The 19,032-nt window shown below is 42.4% G+C and overlaps 1 protein-coding gene and 1 long non-coding RNA gene across 2 annotated transcripts in view; one reads left to right on the top strand and one right to left on the bottom strand.

The window, feature by feature from the left end:
- Positions 1-6,369: 6,369 nt before the first annotated feature.
- On the bottom strand, positions 6,370-7,407 carry LOC104849483. The gene is made up of 3 exons (XR_776765.2): positions 7,149-7,407; positions 6,803-7,005; positions 6,370-6,514 (listed from the first exon to the last, which is right to left on the bottom strand). It is a non-coding gene; the product is annotated as an uncharacterized LOC104849483 (long non-coding RNA).
- A 139-nt stretch (positions 7,408-7,546) lies between these two features.
- The window catches only part of Aknad1 (AKNA domain containing 1), a 33,130-nt gene continuing 21,644 nt past the window's right edge, over positions 7,547-19,032 (top strand). Inside the window, 5 exon segments of the mRNA XM_010605939.1 lie at positions 7,547-7,671; positions 10,795-11,883; positions 14,052-14,091; positions 14,251-14,399; positions 14,502-14,564. Coding sequence (XP_010604241.1) covers positions 10,903-11,883; positions 14,052-14,091; positions 14,251-14,399; positions 14,502-14,564 — 1,233 coding nt within the window. The 5' untranslated portion in view covers positions 7,547-7,671; positions 10,795-10,902.

The following is a 19,032-nucleotide window of genomic DNA, read 5'->3' as shown; positions in this document are numbered from 1 at the left end:
GGGGGGATACCTTGTCTCTCAAACTTCATTTTCAGAGTTCATGCATTCTTTGAAGGATTTAAAAGTTTTATAATTTTAACAGCTTTCTGGAATTATACCTGATATATAGTCAGATGAGATCTGGCACATTCAGGGTGGTATGGCCATAGACTCCAAAATATAATCAACAACACACATTTAAAGGCACAGTGTGAGAAGTTCTGATAAGTCCTAACATACATACACACTTGCAAAACCATCACAGCAATCAACACACGTGTCACCTCCCAAAATTTCCTTGTGCCCACTGGTATCTTCACCTTCCCTTCCCAAATCTCCACTCCAATCCCACTTGTATATCTCCTGCCGAATCTACTAAATTCCATTTTCTGACATTTTATAGTATTTGTGTGAGAGAAAACTAAAAAATTAAAAAGCAATTCAAATAACATAATCATTTTGAGATTCACCCATGCAATTGTGTGTATCCATAGTTTAAAATATTCTCAAGCTTCTGCCTTGGAGGTACGCCCTCCCACAGTGTATCCCAATATATTACAACGGGCTGGGGATTTAACTCAGTTGTTCCACCTCCTGCCTCGAAAGCACAAGGACCCCAGTTCAGTCCCGGTACCAACAAGACAAAACAAAACAATAAATTACAATGGTCCGTGGGATGACAAAGTTCCACATTTCCATAGGAGACGTTTTGGGGATACAGGCGCCCCTGGAGATGCAAAAGATTCTGCCTAGGTATGAAAAGAAAAGGCACAGATCCTAGCTTCCTAAGAAGTCTCCAAAACATAAAAGTACCATGGTAAGCAAAATATTGCCCCATAGTCATCTATCCCTACTCCCAGGAAGCATTCTATAAATGTTGACTACAAAATATGTTGAAGAAGTAGAAAGGACACTCTATTACATGTCATAAGAGATTTTGCAGATGGGATTAAGGATCTCAGGAAGGGGAAACAATTGTCTTGGATTATCAGGGCAGGCCCAGTGGGATCACAAGGGTCCCTACAAGTGAAGAGGGGAGGCAGGAATGTCAGAGGCAGACACGGGGAGTGCTGTGACGTTTCCTTTGAATATGGAGGAAGGGGGAAAGTGGAGTCTCTAGAAGTGCGGAAAGTCAGGGGAGTGGATTTCTCCTATCGCATGCAGAAGGAATGCAGCATGGAATGGTGACAAATTTGTATAGTTTTTTTTGCCACTAAATTTGTTATGATTTTGTTGGATAAAAGTTATGGGAGTGGCTGTACATGATGGTGCATGCTTATAATCCCAGCGTTGTGACTGCCTGAAGCAGGAGGATTCAAGTTTGGGCTGAGCCTGGGCAATTTAGCAACTTAGAAAAAGACTCTCTCAAAATTTAGAAAATAAAACAAAGGGCTGGGCAAGTAGATCAGTGCTAATGTCCTGGGTTCAATCTCTAGTAACACACACGATCTCTAGTAACACACACACACATACACACACATACAATCTCTAATAACACACACACACACACACACACAATCATTTATGGGAGGCTATTACTTTGTACTGAGCTCCTGCACCAGGTCTCAGCAGACCACACCAAAGCAAGATGGAGTCACTTACACTAGGTGCCATGCAATCTGAGGGAACTTAGGAACAAAATTCACAAATTGCTAATAAAATATCCAAACTCAATTTGTTGAAATTTTGTTAATTTGTTACAGCAGCAATAGGAAACTAATACAATAACTATACACAAGCGCACACACAATATATATGATATATAACACACACACTCACATATACATATGACTCTGATGAGTCTGATTTCTTCTATTTCTTCCTCCTCCTTGTGACACATGGTCTAACAGAAGTGGAAGCCAAATGGCTTTGGAATCAGACTGACCTAACCTGGGCCTGATCCCCAGAACTCATTTCTCATCCTAAAGAATGATATTTATGGGCCGGGGATTTAGCTCCATGGTTCCAGGGTTGCCTTGCAAGCACAAGGACCTGAGTTCAATCCCTGGTACAAAAAAAAAAAGAATGATATTTATCTGGAGGGTCCATGGAGAGGACTGAAGGGATGGCATACACATAGGTCTCCAATAAATGTTCCTTTTTTCTCTTCACACCAAATATTTGATTTCAAGGGACTAAATCCTCAGTGCTCGTGACCTTCTGGGTAATTGTAGCTAAGTGGCTTCCTCTCCCTTAATCTCTTCCATAAAATTAAAAGGAGAAGCTTATTAAGTTCCTCAGTGTTTAATTAGAGTTTGTTATATACTAGATACTCCTGGTTGAAAAGAGTTATTTACATGCAAAATGCTGTTATCTTTTAATTGTTTCCTGGCCTAAATTGTGTAGTGTTTTAATGAGTTTCCATCTCTGAGATGATGACATTGCGCACCTAGATGATGTGAGTCTTAATTAATTAAAGCTTATTAAGCCCACACAAGCCTATCTTAAAAGGCTAAATGTTGATAATTTATCTTTCATATAGTTTTCTAGTATTTTAATACAGCAGCCAATATTGTCTAATAAAACATGGCATTTCAGCACCAACTTAAATAATGTTTACTTCATAATTGTGTGTGGGGATCTAATATATTACTTACTTCTTAAAGAGTTTTTGCTTTTAGCTTGCCATGGTGGCACATACCTGTTATCCCAGCTCTCTGACAGGCTGAGGCAGAATGGTTCTGAGTTCAATCCCAGCCTGGGCAACTTAGCAGTGATTTAGCAATCCCCTGTCTCAAAAAATAAAAGCTCTCGGGACATAGATCAGTGCAGAGGTCCTAGGTTCAATCCCCATTAATCCCCTGCCTCTCACCCCCGCCTCAAAGTGCTTTGTGCCTTTAGTAAGAAAAGGGTTAGGGGAAGTAGTGATAATATTGCTCTATCATGGAATAGTTTCTTTTCTTTTTTTTCAGTACTGGGGATATAATGGAATAGTTTCTAACAAGTTCACATTTCAACACATATCTCATATAAAATGATGAAAACTGACCTAAAAGGCTAAAATTTTGAAATAGAGACAGTTTATATATAATTAAATTTTTTTCTTTTTGTGACACTGGGGATTGAACTCAGGGCTTCTGGCACACTAGGTGAGTGTCCTATCAGAGCTACACCCTTGGCCCAGTTAATATTTTTTGTTTTGTTTTTGGGACAGGGTCTCACTATGTAGTTGAGACTGACCTGGAACTCACTGTGTAGCCCAGGCTGGTCTTGAACTCACAGCAATCCTCCTGCCTCAGCCTCCTGAATGCTGGAATTACAGGCATGAGCCACCACGCCTGGCTAGCACAATCCAATTCTAACACATTGTGTTTATTTAGAGAGCATTACTATTTGTATAAATTTCTAACTATGTAACTGTTACATCAGGATTGTTTGTGTTGGGGTGAAGGGGATTTATAGAGCCTAGGACTTTGGTTCTATAGCAATGCCTTTCAATAAGTCAATGTATTCTTTTATTTTTACATCACTTGTATTGGTCAGCTTTCTCGTTGCTTGGACAAAATACCTGATACCCAAAGCGGAAACATCATGGCAGGGCAAAGCTGCTCACTTTGTGGCAGCTGGAACAGAGCTCAGAAGCGAGCCAGGGAGAGATGCCCCTCCGAGAAACACCCCCTGTGGCCCCTCCTCTAACCAGGCTCCATCTCCTGACAGCACATTCAACTGTGACTATCAGTGGGTTAATTCTCTAATGGGCACAGCACCCGCCCGGTCCGGTCATTTCTCCAGGAGTCTCAAGCCAGTCAAGTTGGCAACTAGCATTAATTGATACAACAGCCCTTTGAAGCAGTGTTGTCATCATCTTTTACAAAGCAGGAAGATAAGATGTTAGGTAATTTGCTCAAAATTGTGAAACTAGACGTGGCAATATCAGGATCCAAATTATTTTCCTTTTTTTTTTTTTTCTGGTACTGGGACCAAATTTAGGACCTTGCATCTGAGAAGCAGGCAGTGGCACCACTGAACTAAATCCCCAGCCCTACCAGGATCCAAATTCTTATCCTGTTGTCCCCAGGGCATGAGGAATGGGCAGGACTCTACACTGCTGTGAACAGCAATCTTCCTAGCTGAGCCATTCCCTCTTTGGCTTCTTAGAAGGAGCACTCATCAGTAAGGGTGTTGCTCTCCTTGGTCTCTGCTGTCTTCCAGCTCAGAGTTTTATCAGATTGGCTGTCAGGTCAATTTTTTCTTTATATAGAAGAAGACTATACAGAAGAGAACAGTGAGGTTTCTTTTTAAAGGATTGTGATAAGATGAACAGATGAGAATCAGTCTTATTTAAACTCTAAACCGCGCGTGATGGTGCATGCCTGTAATCCCAGCATTCTGGAGGCTGAGGCAGGAGGATCTCTGTGAGTTTGAGACCAGCCTGGGCTACATAGTTCCATGCCAGTCTCAACTACACGGTGAGACCCTGTCTCAAAAAAAAAAAAGCTAGCTGGGCGTGGTGGTGCACACCTGTAATCCCAGCACTCACTCAGGAGGCAGAGGCAGGAGGATGCTGAGTTTGAGACCAGCCTGAGCTACATAGTGAGTTCCAGGTCAGTCTCAACTACATAGTGAGACCCTGTCTCAAAAAAACAAAAAAACAAACAAACAAAAAAAAGCTCTGAGATGCATAGTAATTACCGCCAAGAGATTCTGGAAGATCACTTTCCCTCCCATGAGCCTTCACGGAGGGGGGGAGGGTTCCTTCTCCGGAGTAAAAAGGTCTTGACTGTGCACAAAGACTGGAAGACACACCCCTTCCAGGCTCCCTGAAAATAGGTGCCCACACTAGTGTTCACACTCACATATGCAGACCCTGGCTGCAGGAAAGGATGAAAGTTATGTATTGAACCCAGTTCAAGACTTCAGAGCATCTTTTTATTTACTAACAACATACAAAACATACAAGAATATATATTCTTTTCCTTTTGTGAAAAGGCTGAGTTGTCTGGAAAAACAGTGTCTTGGGCCCTAACTGAAGCCATATCTTCTTATGCACATGGTTTGAGTGAATCTCTTTTCCTCTGTACTCTCTGGATTTTCCCTAGACCCAGAGCCCCCCAAACAACAAATGCCTGTGTGAGGTATAACCCACTGTAGTGTGTGGTTTGTAAATTCAATAAACACTGGCTGATAAGTAAGTTTTGAATATAAAATATACTCCAGGGACAGGGATTTAGCTTAGTAGTGCTACACTTCCCGTGTAAGTGCAAGGCCCTGAATTCGATCCCCGGTACAAAAAAAAAAAAAAAACAAAAAAATTGTTTTTAAAAGATCATGTGGCAAGAATTTTCAAAATTTTAGCTGGGCGTGGTGGCTCATGCCTGTAATCCCAGCACTCGGGAGGCTGAGGCAGGAGGATCGCTGTGAGTTCTAGACCAGCCTGAGCTACATAGTGAGTTCCAGGCCAGTCTCAACTACATAGTGAGACCCTGTCTCAAAACAAAACAAAACAAAAAAACCAAAAAATTAAGAACAAAGCAAAACAAAGAATTTTCAAACTTTTCCCAAAGCAAAGTCTGTGGTTTATAGCACAAATTAAACTATCTGGTGATAGGTGGCTATAGGACTCTGGTTATCCATAGGAAAATCAGATTGAAAAGACAGTGCTGACCCAAGAGCAAGAAAAACAAGCAAAGGCTGCTACTAAAACACTAAAAGGCGGTGGGGAATGCAGCAGGCTAAAAAACAAATCAGCCATCATGTGGTGTGAACTTGAAGAGAAAATTGAAAGTCAAAGAGGCTGGGGACTTAGCTCAGTGGTTTGGTGGCCTGCTTGGCAAGCGCAAGGACCTGAGTTCAATCCCCGGTACCAAAAAAAAAAAAAACCACAAAAACAAATACTGGTTTGCTCACTTGCAAAGATTTTCCCCTTGATATTTTAAAATAGTTTCAGGGTAATCTGTGACAGCGGGTCATCAAATCAACGCCCCCCCGCCGAAGGCCCCCCCCCCCCGTCCCTTAGCCTGACTATAAATAATACATCCACCTAGCTCTTGAGGGAGTATTAGATCAATGTGTTGCTCTGTCAGAGTCCCTTCTGTCACTCCACAATGAGAAGCCAGGCTGTCACACTGAATGGTGTAGGGTTACAGTTACTCACTGCATTTGTAGGCAGCCCGCATTTCTGAGATAAAGCTAGCTGATAAGATTACCAGGGTGATATCAAGTGCAGCCTGTGCAGAGGGGACCTTCATTACATTACCTCTGAAAATAGTTGAAATCTAGAACCACCATACACTGAATACAAAATCCATGAATATTTGACCCCTGGGTGTGGCTTAGGACTTATTATTCTGAGCCAGATCCTATTTTCTTTTGTGGATAAATAGACATCCAGAGCTAGGAATAGGTGGAAAGAATGTAAAAATGGAAAGAGTCAAGCTGAGTATTTTTTTGAATGCTCTTAAAGTTTAAATCGCATTGAAAGTTTCCTGGTGTTCTGCAACATGATTTTTTGCTTAAAGGGACCCGGCGGTGGCGGCACACCGTGATTCTGAAGCTCTGTTAGTTCTGTTATTCAACTGCAGTTAGCTTCCAGCTACTGAAAAAGGGAAAAAAAAGATGATTTAAGTTCAAGGATTGCTCATCTGCGCTCTGCAAGGCTTCTCACCTTGTTCACCTCGTGATGTAGGTGAGTTTCTATTGTCGCTGCTACTGTTTTATCTCTTCATGTTGGTTGTCATTTTGAGGTTGAAGACTTAGCGTATTACTTTGTGCAGAACAAAATGACAAAGGGTCGTGTCCTTAAAGCTCCTAACTGCAAGCCAGTCACTTCCCAAAGGACAGATATAGAGAGGAGCATGAAGAGTTTGGATTGGTGAATCACTACCTCCAATAACCAACTCTTGTTCCAACTGCAGTCAGTAGGGTTAATCTCAGAAGCGAGGCATTTGGGACCCCAGGGATCTGGTGGTGCTGCTGACCGGGACTTCGGTGGAGGAAGGCAGGGAAGGGTGAGTGCGAACAGTGACTGTTTTCTCCTCCACAGCGGGGTCACGGACATCCTCACGGGTTTGCCTGGCTAGCAGAGGTCTAAACACACAACAGAAGGTGCCAGGGATGCGGTCAAAGGATCGTCACAGGTACACTGTCCCCCACTTTTGGTGATAAAAAGTCTTCCAATATATAAAGATAAATTGTCACTAAATGTGCTGAAAAACTAGAATATCACCTACCAGCCAGAAACAATGATTCACTGACCATCCTTTGTTTCTAATCACTGTGGAGTTTGTTTTTTTTTCCATCTATGTACAGTCTTAATTGATTTTATCAAGTTCCCAAGTCGTTTCAGCCCTGGATACCTTCCTGACAAGTGGGTAAGCTTAGATGGGCACCTCAGCACCAAATTTAGACTTCATGATGAAGTAAAACACGCAGGGAAGCGCGGTCAGCATGGCGAGGGGCTTGCTGTTCATTTCCGCTCAGGGCCCAGACTGAAGTGTCTTCCTGCCGGGTTGCCCGGATGCCCAGGCCTCCTTTGCACAATAGAGGGACTATGAGCTATTCTTGAGCTCACAATGGTCAATACAGCTGCAGAAGAAGCTAGGGCTCCAAACGTTTTCCTGGACTTCACTGAGTCCGACTGGATGCTACAGAAAGGTTCTGTTGGGTTCTGATCAGAATCTCTTGAAGGTGCCTTTGGATTCCAAGGTTGAGCTGGGTGTTGACGTAAGACATACCAGTTTCTTCCAGCTACCTGTAAGGGGCCCATTACAATGCTAAAGATGCAAATTGTGTTTTTCTAGAAAAAAATCTCTTGCTATTATTATTATTATTGCTTTGTTTTTTTTTTGAGACAGGGTCTCACTATGTAATTCAGACTGCCCTGGAACTCACTATGTAGCCCAGGCTGGTCTGGAACTCACAGCAATCCTCCTGCCTTAGCCTCCGGAGTGATGTGATTACAGGCGTGTGCCACCACGGCCGGCTTGCTATTTTTAATGCACATACACATGCGCACATATAATAATGATAATAATAATAATAACCACATAAATTGTATTTCTATATGTAGTGAGAGAGTTCCTTGGGCTTCTGGCTTATCTTGGTGGGGTCTCTTTCTAAAGATCTGTGGCAAAAACAAAAATGTATCAGGGTAGAATTCTATTTTGGAAGTGAGATGTGCCAACCAGAGTTTTTTCTTCCTTAACACGAAGGGCTTGGAGCCCAGCAATGGGCCCCTTGAATACAAAGAATGCACCAGTATGACTTTTTGTAGCTGGGCTCCTTAAAAGTCCTATAAAATTAGAGTTTGTCTTCTTTTTATCTTTTCTCTACAGACATTTAAAAATACTCTCTTTAACCTCAAAAATTAGACACTACTTAAATTACCTAGTGATTTTTCACCTTTAAATAGTATACTCATTTTACAGATAGATTTTGAAGAGCTTTGGGGTTCTTTTGGTGGTGGGGATCAAACAGAGGTCCTTGTGCTTAGGAGGCGGGTAGAGGCAACACTGAGCTAAATCCCCAGCCCAATTTAAAAGACTTTTAAAACGGTGTTAGAGATTACCTTACAAATGCAAATTCTTCCTTTATCCTTTAAATATCACGTCAGGTAAGGAGCAACTAGTCTTTTGCTCCTAGGCAGTCTTTAGTATTCCAACACCAAGATTAGTTTTGGTTTTTAAAATTTTACTTTGAAATGCCATTGGCTAAATCCTCACTGTGTCAGGTGCCACGCCACGTGCTTTACTGTGTCACCTCATGCAGTCGCCCAGTGATCCTGTGGGCCGGGTATAATTGTTCTTATCATTTTAGAACAATAACCTGATACTCAGGAAAGTTAAAAATTTGCCAAATGACATACAGCTGAGGAGTGGAGAAGGCAAAATTCAGACCCAGGTCTCTCAATTCCAGCTTTCCTACTGTGCCTTTGACTTTCCTGGGAAGCATTTTCCCTAGCTCTGTTTCAGCTTGGTTGGAGCAACCTGTAATTCTGTTCATGAAGAACAGACTCCTTCATTTATAGTAAACACCAGTCTCCAGAAATGATTTAAAGTATCCTGTGGTTATATCTTCCCTTCGGATCCCATAAAATTGCTTTTAAAAATGTGAGTTCTCTGACACTGGCATGTTGTCTTTATAACTATGATTTTTGTATAATGTTTCACAGATGCCTTTGCCACATTTAATTTTTACTCGTTTTTTCTTTGCTCAGTTTTTTTCAACAAACATATTATTTTAGCTTTTGAGGCTAACTGATAACTCACAAGTACCTGCATCATACAAATGGGGATAAGGAAGGACTCTCAGGTCCATTCCCTCACCTCATTATCACTGGCTGGGCCCGGGGAGGGCAGCCCGTGGTTGCATCCACCCAAGCTAGCAGACCTCAGAGCATGGCTGGTGTTCAGGGCGACAGACCCTCAGTCACTCCACCTAGAGCTTGTGATAGTTTTACTGCCTCTAAGTAGTCATCTCAAAAGCTCACAAATCAAAAAGAGATATCCAAAAGGATGTTTTAAATTTCCTTTAAAACAAAAAAAAAGACTCCTACGTCTGGCTTCGCTCTCGCCATTTTCAGGGGCTTCAGAACCGCTGCCACCACAGTGTCCAGGCTGCGGCAGCTGGCCAGGGCTGCTCGGGGGAAGGAGCCTCTCCAGCTAGGCTCCTGCCTGAGGCCTCAGTAAAACAGGGCTGTGCGGCTGCGGTATGGCCTCCAGGGGTGAAAAGTCCTGTTTGTCCTCCCTTGCTCATATTTGTGCCAGTCCTTCTCAGACACACTAGGGAAAACCAGGGAAAGAGGATCGGAGTGTCCAGGACAAATGAAAAAGTAGCAGAATGTGCAGCAGCAGTTGGAGGACATCAGGTGAAGTGAAAGAAACCAGGCAGGCAAACTCACGTGCTGCATGATCTCACTCGTCTGTGGAATCTGAAAAAGTTGATTCCACACAAGCAGAGAGCAGAGCAGTAGTTAGCAGAGGCCGAAGTTGGAGTGGGTAGGGAGAGTCATGGGTACAAAGTTAGGACAGGAAGAATATCCTCTGATGTGCCATAGTAGGCTGACCGTGGTTAACAGTGGTGTATTGTATGCTGGGAAAGAGCTGGAAGAGAGGATTTTGTTTCACCATAAAAAAATGAAATGTCTGGGGTGATAAATATGCTAATTAGTCTATTTGATTACTTTATACACATTTATCAAAACATCACACCGTACTCCAATATGTACAATTACTATGTGTCAGTTAAAAATAAAACTCTTTACATTTGATCTCAGCCAAAAGGCCAAGAAACTACCAAATAAAACTCTTTTTAGCTGGGTGTGGTGGCGCACCCCTGTAATCTCAGCCCTTGGGAGGCTGAGGCAGGAGGATCACTGTGAGTTCGAGACCAGCCTGGGCTACATAGTGAGTTCCAGGTCAGTCTCAACTACATAGTGAGACCCTGTCTCAAAAAACTTAAAAACAACAACAACAACAAAAAACTCTTTTCAAAGTATCAGAAAAGAGAAGGTAAAGATTATGCTTGAACTGAGCCTGTTTTCAGTGGCACAGGTTGTAGAGGCCCATTCGTGATATGTGGAAGGGTAATGGCCACGTACTTCAAACAATCTTATGCCTCCAACCCAAGCTTTCAAATCCCAAATAGTATTCTTAAGAGAGAATGGTAAAATGGGCTAATAAAAACAGGTCAGGCTGGGGATTTAGCTCAGTGGTTCTGGCGCCTGCCTCGCAAGCACAAGGACCTGAGTTCAATCCCCGTACCAAAAAAAAGAAGAGAGAATGGTAAAGATTTGGTCATGTAGACCAATAAAAATAAGCACAGCTTCAGATATTATTCTAATATATTTAACAATGAGAGTGTTCTCATTTCCTATAGATTAGGACATAAAATGAAGACTATCAGTGAAAACCAGAAGATCTAATGTGACAATTAAGGACACTAAAACTAGGCGGCAGAGGACAAGAGGTACCAGGATAGATAATTATGGATGAAACTGATTTTTCAGAAGATACAACTTATAAGCAGCAGGAGGATTTGCCTTACGATGACACTGTCTCCCAAATGAAGATGTGTAATGATGGCAATTTTACCTCAAAAAATAACATCCTGGGTGTCTCAGATCAAGTTATTCCAACAGAAGATGACCCTCTTGAAAAGGCACCACATAATGAGAGCTACCGAAATCCAGCAGTGGCCATGACTTGGGAAAGAATTACTGAAAATGATTTCCTTGTTGACAAAAAAGGTGATAAAGAGAAACAATGTTTCATGACTCTTTATAGCCCAGCTGATGAAGGAGATGCTTTGAAGTCAAATATTTCTGATATTTTGCTCCATCATCTTTCTAAAGATCAATTTCTAGGAGGTCAAAGCATTGATTGCGAAACTCTCCCAGAGATCTCTCATGCCGATAGCAGTGACGAAGCAGCTATTATTACAAATGTTTCTTCATGTTATGTTAAGAACTTTTGGTCAAAAGAAAAAACCCCAGAATCCCTTCACCAACTCAACCCTAAAAGGGATGGTGAAAACAGCAGTAAGTCCAGTTGTTCTCCAAGTTCTTCTGATTTGGAAGAGCAAGTGGCTATTGGAAATCAAGAAAATTCAAAAAATTTAACAAAAATAACAGGTCTGAGTGATAAACAAAAAAGTTGCCAGCGGCAGGAACCCCAGAAACAGCTGACTGAAAAAGGAAGCTTAAGCAATGTGTTCAAATGTGGCCAAGGTCAAGTTCATTACCAGCTCCCAGATTTCTCTAAGGTTGCTCCTAAAGTAAAAATCTCTAAAAATAACCTAATAAGTAAATCTCTTACAATGGCTAAACAAGCCAGCTCCTCTCCTAAACTGAGAAATAAATCAACAATTGTGCAAGACATTTTAGAAAACCTGTCTAGGTCAAATTGTGTTGAAAAACAATACCCGGAGAGGAAAAGGAAAATTACAGAAACTTCACAACAAATACAGGTAAGTAAAAACAGTCTCCTGTAAATGTGGATAGGTCGCTGCTCATCTATGTTGAGGTGACTTTTTAGGAGGTGTGTGGAGCACAGTTCTAGCTCTGGGGTTCCTTTGGACCCTCTAGATCAGTGATGGCAAACCTAATAGAGCTTTCATCGATACCAAACAGCCCACTGTAGCATGTGTGCGATAGGTTTGCCACCACTTTTCTAGACCAACGGGAGTGGGCGGGGGTAACAGCCTCTCAGAACCTCAGTGATGTTTTCCTGAGAAAAATTAGAAACTGCACTCACAAAAATACCTAAAGGGAAGCTGGGCATGGTGGCGCACACCTGTAATCCCAGCACTCAGGAGGCTGAGGCAGGAGGATCACTGTGAGTTCGAGACCAGCCTGGGCTGCATAGTGAGTTCCAGGACAGTCTCAACTACATAGTGAGACCCTGTCTCAAAAAAAAAAAAAAAAAAAAAACCTAAAGGGATAAATCTAAATTCCTCAAGCTGGAATTTGGGTCTCCTCATTTATTCTTTTAAATTTTATGTAGCCGTCTAAACTCAGCATCTCCTCCGGGAGTCATCCACAGTTATCTGGCTGATCTGGAACCTCTTCTCAGGCCCTGAACCCTCTCACCTCTTCTTTCCTTGTATGAAAATCCCATCTGGACTCATCAAAGACCTGCTCATTCTCACACCATCTTTCAATTCCCCTCAGACTATGCGACTACGTCAGTCTTTTCCACCCTTGCTTGTTTGGTACTTTTGTCAGGGCATTTATCTCAGCTTGCTTTGGGTAGTTAATAATCTAGAGGTACTTGTTTCTCCTACTGGATTCAAAGCCTCTGGAGGCTGGCAAACTTGTCTTCATCTTTCCATTGCCTAACCTCCCCTAGACGTTGGGCCTTGATGCCTTGTGTACATTATTCCTTTAATTACTGAACTGAGTTGAACTAAGCTCTTTGACAATCTATTTCAAACCTGGCTGAGACTCAGGCTCTCACTGATGGATACTCAACAGTAAGGTAGAGTCACCGTGATCATCAGTGTTACTTTCCAGTTGTTCGGTGCTTTGCCAGAATTGTATTGTTGTTCTTTCAAGCCTTATACACAGGGCATCCTGGATGCAACAACAATGTCTGCCTATTTCTATTTCCATCCCTTGTTATTCAACCTCTTTCTCCTTCAACTGGTCACACCGGCGAATTTCAGCTGGAGCCCCATCCCCCGCAACACACACCCATGGGACCAGCCAGCCACATGGCCGTGACTAGGCTGCTTCTCTAAGTCTTGGAGATACCTACATCCCTATGGTATTGGGAAGTCTCAGCTTCCTTGTTCTGCTTACCGGAGAGCATGTGTGCATTGTGCTCTATGCTCAGGACTCTGGTTAGTAGGAGCAGAATGGATATCAGGCCCATCCCCTGTGGCAATTGGAGTCTGAGATCAGGCATTTGATATTTTCCAATCCTTGTCCGTTCGACTTGGAGACTGGATCCCATAGTTCTATACTCATCCCATACTGGAGAAACTCATGACAAGTCTATTTGGCCACTGCCATTCAGCTCTCAGGCATGTTTCTGAGATTTATGTGTTGGGAACAATGGAAGAACCACCAGGTGAGTCACTCTGGGATTGAAACCCGTACAGTTAGCCTGTGGTGAGCGAAAGCAATCATTATCTCGATGCACACTTTAGAATTTAATGCATATTATATTATTCCTAGAATAATGGTGTTAGTGAAAACACTAGCAACATAGCTAGTGACAAGATCCATAAAGCCCTCATTCAGCTTCTGGTCTAGTTTTAGTAGAAATGTTTGCATAATCCACATACTGGTATCAAGCACGATCCTAACGACAGCTACTTATTGCTGACTACTTACCACATGCCTGATATGATGGCAAATATTCAACATTTATTCCTCATAGCAATCCCATGAGGTAGATTCTGTACTACCCTCATTTTATTATGAAAAAAATCTAAGGCTGACAATAATGAGGTAATTGCCTGGGTTACCTAGCAAATAAGTGTCAGAGTGGAATTCAGCCTCAGTATCACAGTCCCAGCTCTTGACCACAGCACTCGGGTGCCTCTGTGATGCCCAGAACACATCGAGGCATTCTGAATAATGGTGCCATTGCCCAATCTCAGCAGTAATGTTTTCTTATCTAATTGTGCAGATGGAGTCTGCAGTACACATCCATCAAGAACTTCTCACAGGTACTGATGCTTTAAAACTTCTTTGATTTAGATAATTTTAAAACTTTAAAAAAAATTTTGGAAAAGGTGGTGACTGCCGCAGTCTTCTGTCTTAGCTACTTAACAAAACTGTGGCAAGTTAACATGAACAGTAGGCAGAGCTTACTCTTTCTCGTATAGGATTAGAATCAGAGACAAGTCTTCTGAAGTTAACATCAGCCTCTCAGAAAGATCTTTCCTCGAGTTCTTCTTCCATATTTCAAAAGATATGCCAAGGGAAACAGATGTGTCAGAAATTAAAAGAACAAACTGAGCAACTGAAGACCAAGGTAACACATTGAAAACTCATTCTAGACATTAGAAGTAACTACCCGTAAATGTAAACACCAGAGACTATACCACTAATAAAATACTACATCTTTTCACTGCAGGTACAAGAATTTTCCAAAAGAATACAACAGGACTCTCTCTGCCATTTGCAAGACAGACAGCTGGTAATGAATTTTATCTAGTTTTAAAAATCTTTTTTAGAGAATTTGACATGGGTAAATATAAATAACTTCATAGCACCCTGTTTTTTCTACAATGGTGGGAAATGTTTGTGAGGCAGGTTTTTTTTTTTTATGCAGGAATTGAACTTGGGACCTTGTGTTTGTGAGGCAGGTGGTGGAACCACTGAGCTAAATCCCTGGCCCTGGTGGGAAATGTCTGGCTAAAGATTAAACTATGTGCCAGGCATGGTGGCACACACCTGTAATCCCAGCAATTGGGAGGCTGAGGCAGGAGGATCGCTGTGAGTTTGAGACAAGCCTGGGCTGCATAGTGAGTTCCAGGTCAGTCTCAACTACATAGTGAGACCCTGTCTCAAAAAAAAAAAAAAAAAAAAAAATGGCTGGGTATTTATCTAAGTGGTTCTGCTGCCTGCCTTGCAAGCACAAAGACCCTTTAATCCCCTGTGCCCCCCCCAAAATTAAACTATGTTTTTTCTGGGACTACAAATGCTTAGAATTATGTTTCTGAATGCATCTGGCACTCTTTCTCAGGGGATCTGTTACCTTATTAGTCACCTCATAACAAATGTGAGACCATGCCACATTCTAGAAAAGACCTGTTGTAAAGGATGATCTGTTCCTGTAGGTCATAAAAATTGTGGTGGCTCAATAGGTAAGACTTGGAAAACGTTTAAAATACTCAAAGCAGTGCTTTTCAAGTTAAAGTCTTTCACTTTCACTCTTTGCTTGTTGCTGCCTTTAATCAGATTGCTGAATTATGCTGTCACTGTGACGGCCCTGTTATCAGTGCTATGGTCATGAGAAGAGGAAGAGGAGCAATGAGGGGAAAGGCTGAGACTGGAATAACTAAAAATGGACAGAAGGTGTATTTTGGGTCACTGAGTCAACACTAAGGCTGGTGGCCAGAGTCTTGATGCAGGCATGAGCAAGGGTCAGGGCAGTCTATGCTGCAGATATCCCAGAGTAGGGACGGAACCCAGGCAAACTCCGATACTAAAGGACACAATTGATTATTCACTTACGTGTGTCATATTAATTGAATCGTTTGCTCATTCATTCATTCCACAAATATTTCGGATGCACTTTCTATCTCCCAGGAACTGGAGATTTGGAGATGAGCAAGCATTTCCTTTTAAAGTGGCTTATAGTCCAGGAACAACAGGTTGTTCAGCAAATAACTAAAAGGTAGCTTGAGAAATGTCATAGATGATGCTCATGATGGCTGCAAGAGGCAATGCTCTTGCCTTTGAGGGAATGGTTTCAAAGGCTTCCTGGAAGGGACTTGTGACTTGGGCCTTGCTGGAAGAAAAGGGGTAGGTAAGCTTGGCAGAATAATGGGAAAAGCAGTCCTCCAGAAAAAGGAAGCAATAGGCACAGAGGGGCCAGAAATGCTCCCAGTGTGAGGTTCTGTGTGGCCCTGTAGTTTACCAGATGGAGCTCAGAGTACCTGTAAGGGGGAAAACTGGAGAAGTGGATGAGAACCACATCAGAAAAGGCATACTAAGGAGCTTAGATTTTATCCTGAGTCTGGACAATGGGAAGGAACATTGAAGGATTTAAAGCAGAGAGATGACAAGCATCATGAGAGCATGACTTAGGGAGACTGAGCCGTAATCCAGCACAAGTCAGCAAAGCCTGAACCAATGCTGCTGAGAAAAGTCTCTGGGTTTGAAGTAGTGATGGACTGGAAGGGATAAAAGTATGAAAGCGGGGAGCTGTATGAGTTCCAAATTTCCTAACCATGTTAGGAATAAAAGTGGAGAATCCATATCAGAAACACAAATGGGGGACAAGACATAAAGTCTAGTTTTGGGGCACTTTGAGTTTGGGGGCCTCCAGAGGCCATTGCAGTGTGGAGGTCCAGCTGACAGAACATGCGTCTGGGCCTCAGAGGTATTTAGGCCATAAATGTTGATTTGTCCTTGAAATGCTGATTTGGTTTGACGTTGTGCGGTGATGAGATTTCCCAGATGAAACAGTCTCAGAGTCAAGGACAAAATCACTGACAACAGCAACCAAAGGGAAGGGGAAAGAAGAGAGGCCCACAAAGGAGACCCAAGAGGAAGGATCCAAAAGGTCAGAAGCAGACTCAAAGGAGCAAAGCTATTGCTGAAACTGAGAGAAAAGAGGACTTCTAGAAGGGGCATGTGGGCCACGCCATCAAACGTTCAAGGAAGGAAGGAAAATAAGATGAGCTTGGATTTGGCAACCAAAAGGTCATAAGGTTCCCTGCCAAACTTACTTTCAAGAGATAGCATATCTGGATGGCAGCTTGCAGGGACTAAGAAATAAATAATAAATAAAGATCTCTCAAAAGCAGAGATTTGGGGAACCAGAAGAATGTAGAATTTAAAGGACCAAGCAGAGGACAACTGGTTTAAGGTGCTAGCCTTCAGAGGCCTCCATTCAGGAAGTTTCTTCCTCACGTTAGAGGGTAAATGGAGATTCCTGTTAGGAATGAGGACCGTAAAGGGGCTCCTGACAGTGTCAGCCTGTGGTCAGAGTGTTCCAGACCCACTGTTAGAGAAAGATCAGACAAGACTAAAACTACCTTCTCAGCTGGATCAGTACAGCATGATGGGACACAGACACCCAAGTGTTACACAATCTTAGACCTGTGGACGCATGTCTTCCATCTCAGAGCTGTTATAAGAACTAAATGCAATACACTTACTCTAGAAAAGTGTGCCCCATCTTCTGATATATGCCTTAAATTCCAAGATCCTAAATTAGAATTCATGATTGGCCTTTTTTTTCTTTTCTTCTTATCTCCTTTCCTCTAGACACCTAATTCTTTCTCATGGCTTTAACTGACATGTTCATGCTACCAATTCCTAAACAATCAGTCCCAGCTTTTCATCTGTAGCTCTCAGTGTCTGTATCTTCAGTCAGACATCCTGCTCTCACTGTGATTCTCCTTGTCCAACACTGACATCGCTTCTCTAACTTGTTAGTCTTCTCCAAGTCCCCCAAGTCCTTGTTTTAACTGGGATTTATCCTATTTTCCCCATCTCTCAAGCCAGAGTCTCCAGCCTTGTCTGTGAGGTTTACAGCATCACGCAGGATCTTGGCAGGGAAGAGATGTCTGGCTAACATGAGGTGAATGAAGAGAGTTTGATAAAGTATCCTTTTATAACAGTGTGGGCAAAGTTGTGAGCAACCAGTAGTGGATAGGAAAGCATCTTTCTCATGGAAGGGATTGTTTGACCCACAGGCCTGAAGAAACAGAGGGAAAGCAGGCCCTGGACCCTAAAGAGAGCAGCAGTGGCTGTAGGAGTGGTTAGCAAGCTCTGTGCATCATGGTTGGAGGACATAGTCAATCATGATGACACGGAAAGGAAGCAGTCAGGGAAATAAAACTCCCATCTCATCGGGCACCAGTGCTGTCTACTACTGGCTGAAAACAACTGAAATCAGGGTAGACAGGAGCCTGTTGATGCTATTGATGTAGGGTCAGCTTTCTGGCTGGAGCATGAGAAAGATGGAGGTTAAATATGGGGAAAAAATGGAAATATCCACCAAACTCACTATTTTTTATAGCCTCTAGCCATATGATCCCAAGTTCCTGTTTACTCGTTTATGAATAAGAATTTATAATAACAGCAGCTACTGCCTGTTGAGTATGTACCAGTGGTTCTTGGTTTATGATGGTTCAGCTTAAGACTTTGTCAAATTTACCACGATGCAAAAGCAATACGTGTGTGTAGAAACTGTACCTGGAATTTTTAATCTTTTCTGGGGCTAGTGACTTGTCTGTACTACTGTCTTGAGATGCTGGGCAGTGGCAGCAAGGTAAAGCTCCCAGCCAGCCACGTGACCGCAGGGGTGACCAACCAACACTGTATGCTAGTGTCCAATCAGCAAATGACACGAGCTATTCAGCACTTTATTATAAAATAGACTTTGTGTTTCACCCAACCACAGGCTAATGTAAGTATTGTGAGCACATTTATGGTAGGCTGGGCTAAACTGTGATGTATTAAATGTATTTCTACTTAGAATATATTTACAATGGCTTTATAGGGATGCAACTCCATTGGAAGCAGAGGATTATTGGCACTATGCCCCTGGTACAATTATCTCATTTTATGTCCACAATATGAGGTGAGAGATGTTATATTCATTTTACATATGAAAAACTGAAGCACAAGGAAGTTCAAGTTGACTAAAATCATTCAATTAGGAAGTGACAGACGCTGAACTTGAACCCTATTGTGTCTGGCCTTGTTTCCCCACTGTACTATATTCTGCCCTTGGAATCATCTTTCCAATTCATCCCTTAGGCTCCTTTTCATGAGTGCTGCCAGGTGTGGACCTTCGGGGCATCTTGTAAGTCTTTCCATTGTGCTTGCCACAGTAGTCCAATCTACAGCCGTTTCTTTAGATAAATAAAACCCTTTAGACCAGGGACAGTGCCTGACACAAGTTTTGTATCTCTTACTTCTGGACC

Source organism: Fukomys damarensis, unplaced genomic scaffold (assembly GCF_012274545.1).
Source record: "Fukomys damarensis isolate Sample0158 unplaced genomic scaffold, DMR_v1.0_HiC HiC_scaffold_33, whole genome shotgun sequence".
Taxonomy (NCBI): Eukaryota; Metazoa; Chordata; class Mammalia; order Rodentia; family Bathyergidae; genus Fukomys; species Fukomys damarensis.
Note: the sequence above shows the minus strand (reverse complement) of the source record. Positions and strands in the feature narration are given on the sequence as shown.